We start from the raw sequence: 22,055 nt of genomic DNA, 5'->3' as shown, positions 1-22,055 counted from the left end.
CAACAGCAAAATAAAGATCAACACGAGTGTTGAGAAGCCAAATCAAGGATCCAATCAACTGATGATAACGGGAAGCATCCGCCAGGGGAGAAGCTGAATGGGAAGTGGCCTTCTAGTTCGGATCCATATGAGTAGAAAAAGTTCGCCAATCCTCCATTGCAAAAGAAAGCAAGAGCTGCTCTACATATCTCTGCTGAGAGATAAAGATCCCCCTCTGAGACTGATAAATCTCAAGACCCAAAAAGAAATGGAGTAGACCCAAGTACGTCATCTCAAACGTCCGATGTAAAGCTGACTTCGTCTCTTGGACCTACTGTGCATGATTACCTGTGACAATCAAATCATCAACATACAACACAAAAAGCACACAACCATCCGCGGAAGTGTGAACATAAAGCTGCGGATCGGCCTTAGAACGCTGATATCCCAACTAAGACTGAAGGAACGAATCAATCTTCTCGTTCCATGCACGTGGAGCCTGCTTGAGGCCATACAAGGCCTTCTTTAACCTGTAGACTTTCCCATCTGAAGATCCAAAGCCAGGAGGCTACTCAACATAGATCTCCTCCTTCAAATCACCATTGAGGAAGGTAGACTTCACATCCAACTAGTAAACAGGCCATCTTCTATGGCCAGCCAAGGCAAGAACAGCTCGAATGGTCGCCATACGAGCAGTGGGGGCAAAAGTATCATGACAATCAATCCGTGGGTGCTGTGCAAAACCTTTAGCAACAAGGCGAGCCTTATGCTTATCCAAAGAACCATCGCTAAGGTATTTGGTCTTGAAGACCCATTTGACGCCAATCACCTTCTTATTTGGGGGGCGGGGCACAAGTGACCAAGTGCCATGCCTCTCAATAGCCTCCAACTCAGCTTCCATAGCTTTCTTCCATGGTGCGGACTGTAAAGCCTCCTTCATAGAGGTGGGCTCTCGATCCTGCATAACATGGGTCATCAAACAATAGTTAGAGCAAACAACCTCCGTAGAATGTGCCTGGTGCCTCCGTGACCGCCGCGGACCATCCTGCGGTCCCCACTCCTCAAGAACCCCCTCGATCCCTGAATCACGGAGTGTGTCACGAGCCCATCGAGGAGGAGGCCGAACCTCCCCTCGTCTCTCTCCATCAGCTAAAGACTGTGGAATATCCACCAGTGGTAACTCCTCAGGGGTGACCGGTGGAACAGTAGACTCTGTTCAGAAACATAATCATAATCAAAAGGCACGGGCTCCAATGGAACTGTAGCAGGAGCCCAACTCTCCCCTGGATCTCCAAGAACGGGATGCTCCTCAACCATGGATATGGCCGCAACCTCCACAAACTACACATCGCGACTAGTGTACACATCCCTCTTGATGGGATCATACAATCGATAGCCTTGGGACTAGGAGCTGTAGCCAACAAATACCTGTCTTCGGGAAGCTACTTCAAATTTATCACGGTGAGCCTTGGGAATGTGAACATATGCATCACATCCAAAGACCCTAAAGTAAGAAACATCGGGCTGAGTCCCAAAGTAAGCCTCAAAAGGTGTCATCCCATCAACGGCCAAAGTGGGGGATCGATTAAGGATGTGGACTGCAGTAGCCACAGCCTCGGCCCACAGAACCTGAGGGGTCTGTCGGTGCTCCATCATGGTGCGTGCCATCTCGATCACACTGCGGTTTTTCCGTTCAAGAATGCCATTTTCTTAAGAAGTGTTGGTATTAGCAAACTCCTGGTGAATACCTTTATCTGCACAAAACCGAGCAAACTCATTAGAAACAAATTCACCACCCTTGTAAGATCGCAAGGTCTTCAACTTCCGACCCGATCTGTTCTCCTCAAAGAGAAGCCAATCCTTGAAGTAGGAGAAAGCTTTTGACTTTAATGCCAAGAAATAGGCCCATGTCATCCTGCTGTAGTCATCTACGATCAACATGAAGTACGAGCTCCCACGCAAGGACTCGTTCCTCATAGGGCCACATAGATCCGTAGATACAAGCTCCATCGGTGAAGTAGACCACCGCAAAGCTGTGTGGGGAATGGCATCCCTATGCTGCTTCCCAGGAATGCAGGAGACACATGGCTGCTGGCTCACCACTATATTCGGCAACCCTCGAACAAGCTGTCCCCACGAGACGCCCTCCGAAGATAATCATAGTTGAGGTGACCAAACCAAGCATGCCATAACTCTGACTATGTTTGAGAGGTAAGAAGAAGAGTAGAGAGAGCGGTGGAAGACTTCAATTTATAGATGTCGTTCTCCTCATATCCGGATGATAGAACCTTCCTTGACCCACGATCAAGGACTCACACCGAATTACTGTCAAACTCCACCAAAAGTCCAAGGGAGCAAATCTTATGAACTGACAGGAGATGATATCCTAATCCTAGTACATGCAAGACCTCTGAGGTATGGGTACCACCACGTCCATCTGAAATAAGCTGCATCTTACCCCGTCCTGCAATAGACACTTAAGAGCTATCTCCAATGAGAATCTACCCACGCGAGGGTCGCAACTCGGCAACACCATCTGATGAAGGAGTCATGTGCCGGGAGGCACCACTATCAACGATCCACTCTTGAGCCTGGGGAGTCATCATCGCACCATCAGAAGCATTCGGTGAAGAGTCCTCAATGACAACTAGATGAAGAAATGTAGCTGATGAGGGTGCAACCACAGCTCTAGAATTCTTTGTGTCCTTCTTGTTGGTGTCCTTCTTGTCTTTGTCAGGGCAATCCTTCTTCCAATGGCCAGTCTTTCCACAAATATGACATGTGGATTCTTTCTCCTTGTCCTTGTCCTTGTCCTTCTTTGACTTGTTATCCCCCTTCTTCTTCTTTTGGTCCTTCCCGTTCTTCTGAGAGGCTTGATCTGTCAGCGCCTCCGACTTGGAAGCATTCTGTTCCTTTAGCTGTTCCTCTTGGTCCAAGACCATAGTAACCAACTCTTCCCACCGAAGAGTAGACTCCCGCCCCGAAGCAATAAGGGCGGAGTAGAATGTACCGAATCATAGCGGCAATTGGGACAATAGTGTGATCACCATGTCTTTGGGGGAAATCGGGTTCCCCACATTCTGAACCTGCATCTGAAGCTATCTTAGCTTGTTGATGTGCTCCCGCAACGAAGAAGACTTGTTTACGGACAAGGTCCACATCTGAACCTCCAAAGAAACCCACTTCATAAGGGTCATCCAGTTGTACATCTGATCAAGCTCCAGCCATATCTCCCAAGCCACCGTCAAGTGCTCGATGTGAGCTATCACGGCTGTAGTGCAAGATAGAAAAAGAAAGGAACGAATCCTGGCATTCAGTTTGTCCCAGTGAGATTGAGCCTTGGCCAACTCCCCATGAGCATCGGAAGAGAGTTTGGACTCATCTCTTATCGAGGGCCGGTCGATCTCATCCTGTGCAAGATCCGCCAAATCATAGAACTTAAGGATGGCCAACATCATGACGTGCCAGATGCGGTAGTTGTCACCGTCGAGCTTCTGATCTGTTGGAAGAGCCAGTAAAATAGGTACCTTCCGGTCCATAATTGTCTGGAACTCCAAGTCAATCTCTGTAGACATCTTCACCTGTAATGCCTTCACAAACGCAAAAGCAGCACCCTCTTGACTGTGAAAACTCAGCCTGCTAAGGTACTTTCGCGTCTTGAAACTTCTTCACCCTTCCGAGGCGATGAAAAAGTAAAACCTGCACTTGAAAGCTGAAAACTCAAACTTCTTCCTTGTCAAATAGCAGTAAACAACAACAAATCCACCACCAAGACTTCTTTCCTGCGTGCCCATGCTCGCTTCAGCCTTGTTCTGAAGCGCAGCCCTCCTGTCTGCCCTCAAATGCTTAAAACACAAATTTATGTCGCGATAGAAACTCCTCTTCAGGTTGGTTCTGCACTCAGTCATCCCTCTAATACTACTCTGATACCATGTCAGAGTGAAGTGGTGCATAAGCGTAGGACTGAGAGAGAGAGAGCGTAGAGAGAGAAGAGAGAGAGAGAGACAGTGGAAGATGAAGATCTAATGTATAAAGTGTACTGAATACAAAGATATGTAGATATATACATGGGCGCAGTGCGCTGGACTGTGTGTCTCTACCTCGACGATGCAACCTATTGTTCATCTCGAAGTCCGTTGCAATCTACACTGTCTCCTGTCTGAAATCTGCAAACAGAGACGGAATCTGCTCGTGCCAACAGTCTGTAATCTGTAAGCAGAGAAGTGTCGGAGACTGCTGAAGTCCTCCGCTATTTATAGCCAAGAAACTGGGCAAAAACCAAGGCAGGTCGGCTGCATTAAATGCAGCTGGCTGGACTGCAGGCAGTCGGACTGCCATCTGGCAGTCTGACTGTACAGTCCCGTACAGGCGCTGATCTCTAACATCTTTCATCTCTTGATCTAGGGTTATATTTTAGCAAGCTTTGGTTGTTCATGCGTTCTTCTAGCTACCCGTTTTGGAGGGCCAAAAGAGAAAGGCCGTGATTCATCTTCTCTACTTCTCTTTTATTCATTCAAGACTTCTTTATGATTGACGTCAACCAAATGTGCAAAGGAAGAAAAAGAATCTACCGATTCTTTCCAACCAGTTATTCCTCGAATGCACTGACTGGCGTTAGCCATATCTTCTTTGGTTGTTTTATCATGTTCCATTTGATCGAGTGCCTGCATCCATACTTTAGATTGCACATTAACTTTATATGCTTTCAAACTTGATTTAGTTGGCTCAATCTGTAGTCCATAGGTAGCTGCATCAATTGCTGCATAGGCATTCTTTAGAGCTAAATCTTCAAATATTTTCTTCATTCCACCATTGCCAAAATTTGGCTCCAACGGAAGACCAATTTCAGCTGCATGGATTTTTGCGTCTTTCCAAAAGAGGAGCATCTATGCTTCAGCCTCACGGAAGGCAAAACACTCCCTCTTCTCATGTTATTGGTTGTCACACCACAGATATCGCCTCTTAAAGCCTTCTCTCATGGGTCTTTGAGTTGATGATCATCCTCATTCTTCAACTTTGGCATCCAGCTTCTCTACTTTGGAACTAATTTCTGTAAGATTCAAATGAAGGTCATGCATGCTTTTAATAAGTTCATCCATGATATCATTTTTAGATGGAACAGAAGAAGAAAGAGTTGGCTGATTAGTCAAACGAATAGGGGATTTTGATGGTGGAAGAAGCTCCATCAATGGAGTTGTGAAGTTGAAGTAGATCCCAGTATTAGTCTCATCCGCTGTCTTTGAGTAATCATGTTAACTGCATCAGTAACATTTATCCATGCAGTCTTGACTCCTGATTCGGAGGTAGCATCTTCTAGGCAATCAGCAAGCTTTTCTTGCAGAATGGGATCTACAGCCTTAAGGAATAATTCAATCTTCTAACCTTCCATACTTTGTTGGTCTTTAGTATCAAGTTGTCCAAATTTACTTTCAAATTTATGGTATAGAGCTGTTGCACCTGAACCTTTGTTGGGCTTTTTAACCCATTCAGTGAAACTTTTCTTTGTCATAAGGCCAGAGTCTTCTAAGAAGAATTCTTTACGTAGGGCTTTTTTGAATGCATCCCAATCTACATCTTGTTGAAAAAGACCGTGGATTCTTTCTTGAAGACCATGCTTGGCTAGTCTAGCAAAATAACAGCTCCATTCATGTTGCAGTACACCAAAGAAGAGCATTTTCTCAACATACAAACGAATGAAAACATATACATTTTGACCATTAAATTGTTTTAATTCACACCCAACTTCTTCTAGGGCCTTGAAATCTGTGGAATCAATCTTCTCTTCTTCTTGGCTTTCTTGTTGTTGTTGTAACATTTGGATTTGTTGTTGCTGAGTTTGCTGTAGTATGCGCACCAATTGTTATAGAGTATCTCCTGAAGAATCCCCCATCTTGGATTTCTCTTACACCGACCTTCACGTCGGGTTCACCAATGTCGCAACGTGTAGGCTTGAAGGTCACCACAGGGTTTGGCAAGAGAAGAATGTATGGGGGTTCAAGAGCTTAGACTCAGGAGATGGTAGAATGGTTGAAGGTTTTAAGCCAAGTTCTTGAAGATAAGTGATAGTAGGGTGAAGGTAGATTCAAAGAGAGGAGTAGACGGAAGACAAGGGGTTTAGAGGATTGAAGATGTAGAAGAATACTTGAAAAAAGAATTAGAAAATATAGAAGAATACTAACAGAGATGAAGCCGGTCAATTTCTTTTAGCATTATGAGAAACTAGAACTCTAATAGACAAAAACATGTACAAAATAATACCTTCCTCCATGCTGCTCAGATTGCTAATATAATCCTTCCAATGGCTCCGAAACGGGGGATAAATACTAGGAAACCTAGCCAGAATCCTGCCACTTTATCTCCCACTTTTGAAGTTCTGTTCACTGCTTGAAAACAGTTATCGCGCATCGCGCAATTTCACTTATCTCCCTTTTTATATAAAATCCTTTCAAATTAGCTAAAAGCTACTTGCTTTCTTTTACATATCATCCTAATCTAGAAGTTGTCTATAGTTTTGTAGATTTTTTTAACAAGAGATAATATCTAGAATATTAAAAATTGATTGAAATCTAATATTTTTTAACCATGGACACTAATACTAATGTCTAAAATGGCATTGACTCTCTAAATTTGAAAGGAAGCCACACTCTAGATTTTTTTTACACGGTGTGTGAGTAGTGCCATGACAACGTTGTCCAAAAGGAAATCCATTAGCGATGATAGAATTTGAGATATCTAGCTAAGAGAATACATACAATATGAGATCATAGAATCTACACACCATATTATAAAGGAGGAACAAAGTATAACATAATAAGTCATATGATGAACCTATGTTGTAAAGAGAGATGTTTAGTTCAAAGAGCATACTCCAAATGAAAGAGACCCAAGATAGACGAAAAGTGGGCAAGACATGTTGACCTAGAATAGACAAAACATGTGCGATAATAAATCAACCCAACATAGATAAGAAATATGAAAAATGATCAAAACATTATCGCTTTACTTTTTAGTCAAGAATAGATGATGATCCGGCTAACTTTGGTAGAAATGCAAGAGTGAGTAATCATGACAAAGTGAGTAATTGTGATGAAACCTGTGTCATAGAAGTCTGCACCAAAAGTTGTTCTCCTATTTGTTTTCCTATTTCAAGTCCAATTTATGTGAACTGACATTAGTTTTGACATAGAACTCCAAATTGAGTAGGAATTTGCTAGGAATAAATCTTGTGAGTCCTAGCATATCAGCAAAACTGGTTTTCTTGATAAATGAGTTTCCTTAAGAGTTTTTCAACTAGAAAATTTTAGGGTGTCCAAGAAAGACATATCTACAATTCAACATATCTATAATCTAAATTATGATTGATGATGATCGAGTTAACATATTCTACGCTTAAAATTCATAACATAAAATACTCATAACATACACAATACATCAATTTTAAGCATGAAAAGAATATAAATCAAGAATTGAAGGCATACTATATAAATATACTTCTCGATTGTCTTCTTTAAGGAATTGATTGTAGTCGATCGTGATAGTTCTAATATCATGTTGAGATGTAGAGAGAGAAGATATGTAGAGATGCACGAGGGAGAGAAGAGACACATCATATACACTCCCAAAGACTATATCATATTGATATATATAGAATACTTACAAAATCTTTATGAATGGATGATGACTCATATCACCCAATTTCACACATTAGAAAGGTTCCCTTGTCCTTGCATGATGGATAGATAAAGAGTTTATTAGATATATTACATGTACCTTCAATCACTAAGAATATAGTGTCTATTGGTTAAATGGTAGATCAAGGGTTACAAGTTCAATCTAATGCAAAATATTGTTTTGTAGAAGACTTTAATGATTAGTGACAATTGGTTGCGAAAGGAAGTAGAGTTTGCCACATGTTCACTTTAAATACTAAAATTCATACTATGAATGTTGCTATGTGTGCTAAAGAAAAAGAAGCGATCACAAACATTGAAATATGGCATAAACAAATTGAATATGCAAATGTGTAATGGATAAAATTAATGTAGTCCAAAGGATTAGGTAGAGGGTTGCCAGCTTTTAGACTTGTAGAATTTCACAAAGCATGTAAACCATATGATTTTGGTAAGCAAGCAAGATAACCCCTTTTGCATGACAAAGATATGAGTAAAAAAGAACTTGATATTGTATATATAGATTGTTGGTGGCTTACAAAGACTATATCTCTTAGTGACAACAAATATTTTGTTGCGTTTATTGATGATTGTTCAAGGAAGCTCTGGGTATATTTCATAAAGGAAAAGAGTGATGTATTTGAGCACTTCAAAACTTTGTGCAAGGCTGCGATTAAAAAATAAAAAGGCTTAAAAATTAAGTGCTTGAGATCATATAGAAAAGGAGAGTACCTCTCTAATGAGTTTAGTGCCTTCTTGGTATCTCATGTGATAAAGAGACAATTTACTTGTTGCAGGTATATCTCATAGTAAAATGGGGTTGTAGAAAGAAAAAATATGCATATTATAGAAGCTACACAAGCATTGATGGCTAAAAAAATATATACCAAAACATATTTGTCTAAAGCTATTCATGCTAGTGTCTATATTATGAACAAAAATCTCATAGGTCCAATTCATGAGATAACCCTTGAAGAATGCTTTATAGGCAAGAAGCTTAATGTGTCACATTTGAATGTGTTTGGCTATATTGCAGATATTGATGTGCCAGATGAGCTACAAAAGAAGCTTGATCCAAAGGTTTAAAAATGTATTTTTATTGAATACTCTTTAGAGCAGAAAGGGTATCCTTGTTATAACCCTATTAGATGTGAGTTCAAAGTGAACAATGATGCAAATTTTTATGACTTGAGCAGTTGGTATGCATCTTGTGGTGATGCATTAGATGATGATGATGATGATAATGATAGTTCTGTGTAGCTAGCTCTTGTCTGGGAGACTAAGAAGTACCCCCGCATCTTTAGGTGGATCTACAAGTGTTGCATGTAAACACAAAAGAAAGAAGAAAGAGTTGGATGATAATGATGCATCTACTGGTCTTTTGGGATTTGATGGAGATTCTAGTGGTTTAGAGAGTTTGGATGATAAGCTTGGTATTCCTTCAATCAAGACACTAAGTGTACAGAGAGCACATGGTAATGTAAAGGCTCCATTAATTGATCCAGTGGTATGGTGATCTAGCAAGGTTAGACACCCTATCAAAGAATTTTTTTGAAGATTATGTAGCTCACCATTATGCTTATATGGTAAAGGTAGTTGAGGATGTTGAGCCACTTGTTCCAAGGATTTTGTTTGTTATGCTCATTAGGATGTAGCAATGGATCAGGAGATGGGTTCATTAGAAGCCAATATGACTTGAGATTCACTACCTTTACCTTAGTTGATGTTATGGACAAAAAATCCACAATGTTATTCCAGGCTATTCAATTAGTAGAGAGTTATGCTCATAACTGTAAGAAGGATACTTCCATGGAGTCTTCTTTTGTACAACAAAAGGCTGTGGTAAATAGGGTAACTTTGGTGGAAATTATGGGGGGTTTAGTACTTCTTTTAGTAGCCCCAACATCCCACATATCCTACTTTCAATGCTTCAATACAATAAAGTGCTTCAAACGTAGCAATCAACCATAATGTAGAGCTTAAGCAAGGTAATAATAGAACTAGAAATAATTGAGCAAACAATGGCAAGCCATACCTATGGTTTTTTTTAGAGAGTGCAAAGAAAAGGGTCTATGTTTCAAATGTGATGAAAAATATATGATTGATCATGCATGAAGGATCACTTAGAAGCCTACAAAAGCCAAAAATTACAATATGATAGTACTTGAGGATGCGGATGAAGAGATAATTGAAGAACCCATTGTATGCACACAAACTGAATTTTATAAGCATGGTCAAGATCTTGATCCAAATCAATGGTATGAGATTACTCATAGATTTTCATTTGACCTAGTGGACACGTTTCTTTTGATATTAGTAGGACAGATTTACCTATTCATAAAACAAATTGACCTAGTGCTACAACTATCCTTTGTTCTATTTCCATAGATGCTTGGATAGGTTCTAAGAGGCCTAATAAACTTTGTATGAAGGATAACGTTCTTGGAAAGGATGTATTTATCCTGATAGACAGTGGTAGTAAGCATAGTTTTGTAAATAACCCTGTTATGGAAAGGTTGCATTGTCTTCCTATTGATTTATGTTAGTCCATAAGAGTTCAGGTGGCTAATGGTGAAGAGGATATTGACACTTAAATATGTCCATAGGTTTTCATACATTGGCTAAAAATTATAAAGAAAATGTAAACAAAATTATTTTGAAAATGGGACCCATAGATGTTGTACTTTGGTATAATTGGCTAATGACCATAGGGGAGATTGTTATGAATTTCTTGTAGGTGTATATGGAGTTTTCCACTTTGATAGGTAGCTTATCCATCTACACAGGATCTCTAGTAAATCCAATTTTCAACTTATCACCATAAAGCAACTCAAGAAGTAGTACAAGAAGTGCTCTCAGATTTTTGTTTTGCACCTAAACAAAGAGGTTCAGGATCAGTCCAAGAATTTAGTTGAGAATTTGGATTGGAAAGCTCAATTTGAGGAGTACAGGGATTTGTTTGAAGGGGCTACTTCAATACCTTCCAAGAGAGCAGTGGATCACCCTATACATTTGGAGCCACATTCAAATTCACTCAATGAGTGGCCGTACAGATTGTCTAAATGTAAGTGTCAACACTATAAGGGTACAAAGACATACCGATCCTCATTTTCAACATAAATTGGTAGTGTCACAAAGAGCATTGCCCTAAAAATGCATTGAGAGAGAGGGGGAGAAATAGAGAAATGAAGAGATGAAGGAAGGGAGAGAAACAAAGAAGAAGAGAGAGAAATAAAGAGGGAAAGAGAGAGGGAAGAGATTAAGGATCAGAGTCCAAGGTCACAGAGACTTAAGAAATAAGAGCTTGAAGCACAAAGAGATGAAATTTTATAGAAGAATATGGAATGAAACAACAAAAATCGATTATATATGAATCCCAACCATAGTTTATGACTATGGTATAAAAGCTTGAGCCCAAACAATACATAGCATATACATCAACACATAGACCAAGGCCATGACTCAATATAAACTCAACTATATTTAGTTTACATGCATTAGAATCATGTCACATGATTTTAGACAATACAATATGTTTTGATCTAAAAACATTCTTGTAAATTCATCATAATAGCCCAAAACCTATGCAGTCCATACACACATGGATAACCTTGTTCTAGGTCATAAAAGTACTCTTCTTTCAATTTTAACCATCTATCTTACATTCATAACACTAGTGGAGCAAGAATTTTCAAAATAATCAAAAAAAACTTGATTTAAGATAACTAAGAGGGAACTTCAAATATATAATAGTGAGAAGTCTCTAGCAATAATGCTAGACTATATAAAATCCCTATTCAAATCTGTCAATAGTAGCACTATTATTCTTCACATATTAAGCAATATATGGGTTTCTTCTCCTAGTTTTTTCCTTGCTTTTTACACCATACTACACAATTAATCTCCTGTAACAATATGTTTTTTTCTTACTACCTTGTCCATGATCTACTCGATCTAGAGGTGCCAAAAATTTACATTACAAAAAGTGGGAGTGTTATTGCTTGGCATGCACAATTTTGTGTTGCTACAAATTATGTCTCTAGTCATGAAAAAGTATACATTTCTATTCTATAAAGGCATATGGCACTTGTCTCTCAACTAAGGGATGCGAAACTAACTTAATCTTCATGATAAATACTCATTCAATATATGTATTCAACATATGAATAGACATTGCAATCCAGATGTGTATAACTTGAATATTATCATTAAAGATCTTCCATCACTTTTTCATTCACTTGATTTTCATCAACATGACAATGCAAACTTTGCAACTTTTAATATCATCTTTTCAATGACCATGATAGCTTTGAAGTATATCACAATCATTGTCATAAACCATGACAACCTTAAATACATTATATTGATCCACACATAACACTTTTATACTAATATAGAAGGGCTATCACCTTTCTTGTGGAGTTATCTATTCTTCCCATGGAGTTTCTCACTTTTCTTGCAAATTACACACTACCTTAGATATGTAAGGCATCATTTTGGAGATGTTGCCTATTGTGGAGATGAAGATATTACTGATGTTGCACATTTTTGTGCTAGTATACTACTCGCAATCGTATTGGCCATGTTATAGATGGACTCTATTGCCTACCTTAGTACTATTGTGCATCACCTCTATCATTCCTTTTCTATCCATGAAGCACCTATTATACAAATGCTTCTAGATTTATTAATAATCCAAGATGGAATCATCACAATCATTTATAACTTCATCAATATAGCTATGGTCATCATAATCTCAGATTCTTCTTCTTCTTCTTCATGGTTTAGATTTTTATGACCATTCCATTATGAAATTTTTGACAACAAGCTCTATGTTGATTATGATATTACAATAACTTTGAATAGGGACTGTGCTAGGTAGGATTGTATTGATGATACCTATGACCATGTTTCTGACTTGCATACAAAGATTTGTGATGAGAAGCCTAATGATCTCAAAGTTGATACATTTTTTAGATTCTTATATTAGTGTTCTTTTTTAAGTTTTTGATGTGTTGCTTATTGTAGCCTTGATCATTTAGGACTATTTCTCTTTTGTTTATCATTGGATTGGTTTATGAACTATTCCAAAGGAGCCATTTGCTTGTTGAATCTATTTTAGTATAATGTGAGCCTATTGCTATATCGAGTAAAGGATAACAAAAGAACATGAGATGAGATGCAAGATTTGCCAAAATAATAAGGATTTAGTGTGTAATTTATTGCATCATATAAAGTATTAAGTTATTTTTCTCATAGTTTCTATTGTAGCTTGATATTTTTTGTATATTTTCCATCTAAATTGGTAAACTACACTTGTTGTAGAAGTAATCTATATATCTAGTACATGTACGTTGTATAAAATGTATAATCTACTCCCAACTTGATGCATTGGATCAACTTTTCTTGATACTCTCTTTTACTATGGTAAGGTATTTCATGTTGTGATTATGTATGTGATTTTCATTCTCCATTTCATGCGATGTATCATGTGGGGTAAGAAATTTTGACAAATTTATCGCCCACTTGATGCAATGCATCAAATGGGGTTAAAAATTCTAATACTTCATTCTTTTCTTGATACACTACATTAATATTGTATTATTTTGTGGTAAGTTTTTATACTAACTTGATAAAGTACATCAAGTTGGTGTGATTTTAAATGTTAATTTTATACTAGCTTCATAGTGTGCATTAAATTGACATGATTTTTTATTTTAATTGTATAGTACCTGGATGCAATGCACCAAGTTTCTTAACTGTTATGTATATGTTTGTCTTACATTTGATGAATTGCATCAAGCTCTTTTATGTTTTGTTACAATTTTGTCATTGACTTGATGTAATGTAGCAACTTGTTATAGAGATTTTATAAATTTGATACCAACTTGATATGGTGAATTAAGTTGCTAGTTTTTTTTTTTCACTTCTACTTCATGCACTATATCAAATTCATATTGTTTGGAATAATTTTTATTTCACTTTTGAATAAATTTCATGTTCAATTGTATCAAATGCATCAATTCATTCGCTTCTTAGTGTGAGTTGACATGATGTATCAATATTCTTGTATCTTGCGATGATATTATTTTTTCATTCATCCATTCCATCAAATTGGTTTGAATTTTGAGTGAATTTTATTCCTTATTTGATGTAATGCATTAAGCTTTTACAAATTTTATGTTGACTTCATAGACTACACCAAGCTTTTTGGAATATTTGACACTTTTGCCATCCACTTGACGCACTATATCAAGTTGACATATGTTTTGAGTAGACTTTCTTAGCAAGACAATATGTTACTTGAAGTTTCTAGCTATTTTTCTTAAGATCTAGATTGTGACACACTGTTTTTTTTTTTCATACTATATTTTCAAATTGGTATAGTATATCATGTTGCTAAGTTTATCAAAAGTTTTTAATTTAACCTTATTAGCATGAATAAATTGATGTTAGATACTATAAAGTTCCCTATTGATAGGTCATGGATTCAATTAAATACTTAACTTTTATGCTCCTATTTTCATACAAAATGTATCTTCTTTCTTGCAACATTATATTTTTCTTTATTTTAGTCAACTACTCCATGCAATGCATCAAGTTTGTTAGACCTATCTACAAGTTTTGATTAACTGCATCATGTTTTTGAAATGTTGTGTATTTTTTCTTTTCTTCATTTATCTTCTATAAGGACTCTTTCATCATATAGTTGATTTTTATCAATTATCTCCAACTTTAAGCACAATGTTTCATGATCTTGTGTGTCACTTTCTTTCTCTTTATCAAATTCAAGTCCCTTTAATGTAATGAAATGTTCTAACAAAAATGTGTGTAGTCAATGGATTACATCAAAAGTAAGTTCTGAGATGATAACTCTAAATCCTACTTTTATTATATGAATCATGTTTAATATGGACAAGAGTGAGGAAGATTTTAGCAAGAAGACCAAGAAGACACAAGGGCACACTTGTGAAGAGATAACTTCAAACCATTTGATTCTCCTCCTCTCCCACTACTATGACAAAGAAAAGTAGCAAAATTCAAGTTGAGAAGGGTGGCAAGAAAGATCCTAATGGAAAACTATGTAAGCCAATAAAGTATCAAACCCATGGCAAGAGAGCAGTATGTCTAGTTTAGTTGACTCAGGTTTGTATGACATTTTCAATTATGGTATGCTATTCCTTAAAGTAAAGAGAAATGCCAATGTTAGTGACCAAGGTTGTTCTAATCACATGTTGTAGCCATAGTCAAAATGCATGTTTATTTAGATGTAGATTATTGGCCCTTAATGACTGATTGGGTTGGTATCAGTTCTAAAATAGCCATAGCCAAAAATCTAAAACACGCATCGCTCACATTCACTAGTGCTCACTTCTTTATTGCTCTTCATATCTATGCTATTTATAGAATATAATTAAATTTATTATTTTTTAATTTTTAATATAGTTTTAATGGTGCACATCATCATTATCCTAATCATCATTTAATTCTTCTTTGGTTCTGTGTGATCAAGTAGCTTCCATGAACAGTTGCTATGAACCTCCATTGATATTGTTGCACTTTTATATCATCATAACATATATATTTTTAAAGATTATTTTTTTAAATTTAGTATAGTATTTACTCTAATGTACCCTAAGGTTACCTATTTAGTAAGTTTTTTCCCATATACGAAAAATATATCTATATAGTGAATCATTCTCGATGTATCACAATATTACCTATCTATTGATTTTTTTTGAATATAGGAAAAATCTCTATATAGTGAAATATCTATCTAGTAACTTGCTAGATATAGCAAAAATCCCTTTGTAGTGAAAGTTTCCCATCTAAGCTATATAGGAAGAGTGCCCTTTTTCCCTAGTTCTAAGAATCCTTAGATATGTATATTTTTATGTAGTGAATTAGGTAGGAGATCTCTTTTTTTTCATACCTAGATATTTGTCAAAAGCTCATTGTGCATATGCATAAGGACAAAGCCAAGCCATGCTCCTACTATTCATTGCCTTCATCCTTGTAGCCTTTCTTCTCATCACTTGCAACAACATTGTTCTTGTAAGAGTTAGCCATGAAAATGAAAAAATTAAAAAACACAAGGATCACTACAAACCTAATTTAAAAAATGATGATCACAAAGACAACCATCGTCATAATCACAATGGCAATCACGGCAAGGGCAAGAACCCTTGATGAGATAAGGACATTGTCTATCCACTTTGTCTTCTATTGACATTGTATGACCCATTAGGAGCTACATGATTCCTCTATTTTGGTGTTACTTACCTCTATTGTTACTCTTTTTGTATCTTCTTAGCATAACAATTCACTTATACTCATTGGTTGCCTGAAGGTGTAGCTAATAGTAGCACAAGCCAATCATACTTTTAGTGACTACCTTGTTCAACAAACCTTTTTAAGCAAGAAAATTCTTTTATCAATAGTGCATTCCCTTGTTAACATATCAATCAACATTGTTAATTAGGTGTAAGATTATGTGGTTCATTAGTATAGATACGGTATAGTCTGTAATTGATAAGTCCCAAATAAGAACCATTTTGACTTTCCCACTTAAACTATGAGTGGTGAGATATATGTTTGCAAGGTTAATCTATGATTTCTCGAGTCATAAAGTTTTTGGAATCAATAACTTAGACAATACCTACATGGAGAAACTTCAACTAAACATTAATTATATGACTTCACATGTAATTAGTCTCTAGCAGTAATCTTACATTAGTCACTTTCCTGCTAATCTAAGTGCTTGAACATATTGTGATATAAATTGCCATAGGAAATATTGGTGAAAATTTATACACAAATAAATTACTAAATGTGATGGAAATACATTTATAACCACGTTAACATTCATATCTCATTGCATCGTTTTCTCTATGGATCCTGTAGAGGAATTAAGTGAAACTTACACAAAGGCTAGTAATTCTAAGCAGTGCCATGTCTAATTTCATCAAATTCAACCTTGTAAATGTTCAAAAGAAAATTAAATTAGATAATTTACTTATGTTTGACTATATTGACATTGAACAGTGAGGTTAGCAATTCTAAGTGTTATCTTGTATAACTACATCAGATTAGTTTGAACTTGTAAATTTTCCAAAGACAACTACATTAGATGATAATTTGTATCTAATACACTCACATTGAATGAATGTATCTTGAAAATGTGAAAAGAGAGATAAATATACCTTTAAGAACTTGAGATGTTTTTCTTGAAATAGACTGCAATTCACTAAGAACATGCAAATTCAAGTGTTAAAATGATTTTTTAAAACATCGATTGACTTAATTGGTCTTATTCAAAAGAGGTACCCTGTTAAGAAATTATTGTTAGTTTCTTGTAGGTTTGGTATGTAATCTATTATGTTATTATCACATTTTATATTTAAAAGGATTATATTCATTAAATGATCTATATTCATTAATTGATTCAATGCATTCTCTTTCTCCAATGTCATTAGTATATGACTATTTTCCCCATACTAGAAAAATAGTAGACACACAATAAATATTAGAGGGAAAGTATAGATTATTGAAACAAAATTAAAAATATAAATCTAAAGAAAATATAGGTTGGAGGAGTACACTTACAAAGTTCATATTGAAGGAGGACTAACCACCACTCTCAAGAAACAATGATGAGGCAATTACAACTCAGTGCATACGACCTCCTTCTACTACCTCCACTTTTCTAGATTTTCCATTGCTTCCATACTTATATTCTCCCACTACCCATCAAAATTGCTATATGTGCTCGAATATGCACCAAAATATTCCATTGTGTCAATATTGACATTATTACTAATCATTATTATGATGATTTTAGGAAAGGAAATATTGATGACTATACTAAGCCTACACTACAAGCAAACAAAGCTATAGTGACATTAGGCTGTGACAATATTTTTGGCATCACTATTAATGTCACCACAAGCATGGTTATAATAGTGGCACTATACTATGTGAAAAAAAAGAGTGAAAACTATCATAGTGGCAAAAACCCGCAAAGGTTTTCACAAACACACAAACAAAGAGAAAACTTAAAAAGAATGACAAAGGAAGTGTGAAGGAAATCACAAGGGAGAAGGGGGAGGAGAAGGTTGTGAGGAAGCAGTGTTCGGGAAAAAAAATTTTGTGAACCTGACATAAATCCTTCTTGTCTTAGCCTAAAGAAGTTTCGGAAAATTTGAACCATCCAAAACTTTTCCATTTCAACTTGAACCGGTCCAAATCCTTTTATCCTACAAATTGAACCGGTCTAATTCCCTTTTAAATATATAATGAAAAGATAATCACCTTTTTATTATTATTTGAAAGGATCTTTATTTCAAAGTTTTTCTTGGAATTTTTTAAATTACTTCTCTTATGCCTTAAAAATGAAAACCTTTATTATCATTAAGAAACTTAATTTACATTTTTTATCTACATTTTTAATAGTAAAAAATAAATGTATAGAGGTGGTTTTTATGTCTCTTAATGGGTCTAGACGCTATGGCCTCAGAGAAGTATATACATCATAAGCACAAAAATAAAAGAAAGTATAAAACAAAAACCCAAAAGAAAATAAGTTAATTTTTTTATTAAAAAAAGAAAAAAAACATGAAAAAGAATATAATGAAATACAAGCAAAATTTAAAAAAAAAGATTTAAAAAACAAGCATATTTTATTGAAAGAAGCAACCATGATACCAAAAAGAGAAAACAAAACTAACATGAAAGAGAACGTAGAAAAAATAAGTTTAACATAGATAAAGAACTAAACATAAAGAAAAAAAAAGCAAATTTTACATTATAAAAATATAATAAACATATAGGAAAAAAGAAGAAATTGTGTCAATGAAAAAAGGTAAAAAATTTAAGATAACAAAAGCGCAAATAATGCACAGTGACTTCAATATCATCATAGGCCATAAAAAATCAATTGCCCCTTTGAATATGCAAAGTTATTGCAAAATCAATGAGCAAATTCCTTGTGCTGTGTATAAATGTCGATGTGTTTTTTCAGCCCATAAGTCCATACTCTCAATGAACTCCATATTAGTGAATTTAGAAGGCCCTTCAATAAAGATTTTCATTAATGCATCTAAACTCTTAATCTCCAAACGATTACGTAGCTTACTCTTTATCACAGTTCGAGCACTAAAACCTCTCTCACAAATAGCAATGCTCGAACATTGGACAAGAGCTACTTGACAAAGAGTAAGAACATTACGATAAGCATCCCTCCACATATTGTTGCAAGCAAGTGCTGAAGTTACCTCTGGTAATGTGAATCTTACCCAATCTCTAGAAGCTTGATGCTTAAAATTTCTAAATTCTTTCTTAAACTCATCAACTTCTATCATTGCAGGGAATTCCTCTATATTCAACTTTTTGGGAAAACCATAAAATGAAGTTACTTTATCTATTTCTTGGATTCCATAGGTTTTTAAGGCCTTCTCTTGTATTGGATGTTGTGTAGGCACAAGTATTTTCAAACAATTAAGCACGGAATTATCTTCAAATCGAGAATTCAAGTTACTTACCACTGACTTGGCAAAAGCAACTTGAAATTCTAAGGCCCTATTAAAGTCTTCTCCATTAATTTTACGTTTTAAATCATGCTCATAAAACTTATTCCCATGCAAAGCACCTCTTAATGTATATAAATATCCTTTTTCAGGCCCATAGTCTGGAAGGATATCATATCCATATATACCGACACTTAATGCATTCATATCAGGAGGAGGACAATCAATGTAATATTGTGTTATGGATATAATTTCATTCTTCACAAGACTATCTATAGTTGTGACATCTACAAAGTCCTTTTGAAACATTTGGCTTAATGTTGTTAAACCTCTTAAAATGTCAGCTAAGAAATGTAAGCAATAAACACACTCAAATTCAACCAATTCTTCATAAATATGCAATGCCTCTTTTTTTGTGATCTCAAGTATGGCATCTAAAGACTTGCATACTCTACTAATGGCTCTATATCTACTTAACCATCTCACATCAAAAGTATGCTCAAGTCGAAGAATGGGACATGCCAAATCTTGTTGCATAGCTTGCAAGCCTTCTAATCTCTTTGTGCTAACATTGAAATAAGAAGCTATGGCATTAATAAGCTTTTCTAGCTTTTTACAATAAGGCATCTCTTTTGCTACACTTGATATTGCAAGGGCACTACGATGTGCAACACAATGAATTGAAGTTAAAAATGGATTAACATGTTTTTTCAATAAGGCCTGAACACCATTATCCTTTCCTACCATTGTGGAACATCCATCGGAGCCAAAAGCAACAAATCTAGACAAGTCTAGCTTACATTTCTTTAGCTCACTAATAATAGCTTCAAACAAAGATTTTGCAGTACCATCATGCACACGTATAATGCCATAGAAACTTGTCTTGGGAATGCAATCTCTCTCAAGATATGATAAATAAATAACCATATGTCCATGTGAAGAGATATCATTGGACTCATCAATTAAAACACCAAACCATGGACTAGCAGAAACCTTCATTATTGTGGTTTTCATAAGATGTGATGCCATGCAATAGATCATTTCAGCACATGCCTTATCATCATTATAGAGACTAGTTGTATATGGTGCATGACAATCTTGCAACAAATTTATCATCTCAGGAAAAACTGAAAATGGCAAATTTTGTTTAGCAATTAAATATGCAATTCTAAATAATGAAAGTAATGCCTCATCTTTGACTTCCCTTATTTTTTTAACACTCTTTTCAATACAATCTTTTCCTTCAAGCAAAATGGCTTCCATAGCAAACTTATGACAAGTCGTGCGAACATGGGATTTTAAGTTACTAATTTTAAAATTTATTGATCCCCCTTTTGAATATGCACTATGTGGATGAGGATATTTTAAACAATACTTACAATACATTTTTACTTCGTCTCTATCATAAACAAGCCATTTGAATTGGTCAAGCCAATTCTCTTGAAAGAGTAAACGTCCTTCTTTTTTTCTTTCAAGTTCAGCCTTATCTTCAAGTGAAATATTATCAAGTGATTCATTCAAAGGCAATACATTAATTGAAGATGACTCCACAATATTATTAGTGTTTTCTTTTACCTTTTTAGAAGGATGCTTAGTTATATGTTCAATCCCGACCCATGAAAGAAGATTTCCTTGTCTTTTTTCTCTTGATTTAGGTGCCATTTCTTGAAAATAAAAAGAGTAGTTTCGATCTTACCTTCTTTGCTAATAATACTTGAAATTTGCTACCTTTTATAATGCCTTTGTTCCTTTGAAAACCAAGCTCCTCAGATCTTTAGTCCCTTTTTATCTTCAACCTTCACAAATTTATCAATAAACATATAACAAAAAGAATTTGTTACTAATCTTTCATTTCACCAACCACTCTTAAAAGAAAAGAGATCGCATGCATGCTATTGCTTTATTGAGTGATATCAATACTTAATTAAAAATTACATTGGTAATAGTAGAACTTAAAAGACTAAACTTTAAACTTTAAAACTTAAAGCAAAATAAAAATTGAACAATAAACTTATAAAGAATCGAGATGGTGCTTACCTTCAGGGCTTGCGGGCCGCGGCCAATCTTCAGGGCCCAAATCTTCTTGCGACAGTTCTGAGTTCTTTCTCTCTGCGAGTCTGCCAATGTGTCTTCTTTCTCTCTGCGAGTCTCGAACAGTGAAGTTGTGAACTTTGAAAGTTTGAAGCAAAATAGTGCTGCCTCACGCCCCCACGCCCAGGTCCCAGGGTAGAAACTTGACCATTGAAGCCCTCTCTCTCTCTCTCTCTCTCTCTCTCTCTCTCAGACCCTGACGCCGGACGGGCCACAGCGGACGACTCCCTGTTGGTTCTTGAACACAGTTGAAGGCTGAAGCACTGCCTCACGCCCCCAGGGCCCAGGGCCCAGGGCCCACGCGGACTCTCTCTCTCTCTCTCTCTCTCTCTCTCTCTCTTAGCCCTGATGGGCCACGGCAGCGTCCAGACTCCAGACGCCTCTCTGTTGAATCCTGCTGGAAGCTGCAGCGCTGTCTCACCGTTCACGCCCCCAGACGCCCTCTCAGAGTCCACGCAGAGTCCAGACGCCCTCTCTCTCTCTCTCTCTCACGCCCCCACGCAGACTCAGGACTGTCGATTCTCGAAGCCTCACCCTTCAGCCTTCAGGGCTCACGCCCCCACAGGCAGGCCCCACAGAGCCCACTGCCACGGCCGACTCCCGAGTGCCCACGCTTAAGCGCCACGCCCACACTGCACAGAGCTGCCACAACGCCAAGCCCACGGGCCGCCACAACGCTTAAGCCTTAAGGGCCTAAAGGCTAAGGCTCTGAAGACTGAGCCTTGAGGCTTGAGCGACTGAAGCCTGAGCCTTAAGTGCTCTCTCTCTCTCTCTCTCTCCTGAATCCCTC

At 36.5% G+C, this 22,055-nt stretch overlaps 1 protein-coding gene across 1 annotated transcript; it reads right to left on the bottom strand.

Moving 5' to 3' along the window:
• Positions 1–4,093: 4,093 nt before the first annotated feature.
• On the bottom strand, positions 4,094–20,836 carry LOC148032173 (uncharacterized). The gene is made up of 2 exons (XM_087683887.1): positions 19,190–20,836; positions 4,094–4,228 (listed from the first exon to the last, which is right to left on the bottom strand). The coding sequence occupies exons 1-2, from the start codon at positions 20,834–20,836 to the stop codon at positions 4,094–4,096; spliced, it is 1,782 nt and encodes a 593-aa protein (XP_087540013.1).
• Between the last annotated feature and the right edge of the window lie 1,219 nt (positions 20,837–22,055).

Source organism: Lygodium microphyllum, chromosome 8 (genome assembly GCF_053477565.2).
Source record: "Lygodium microphyllum isolate KBCC chromosome 8, Lygodium_microphyllum_v1.1.10, whole genome shotgun sequence".
Lineage (NCBI taxonomy): Eukaryota > Viridiplantae > Streptophyta > Polypodiopsida > Schizaeales > Lygodiaceae > Lygodium > Lygodium microphyllum.
The sequence above is the reverse complement of the archived record's forward strand: the minus strand, read 5'-3'. Positions and strand labels throughout refer to the sequence as shown.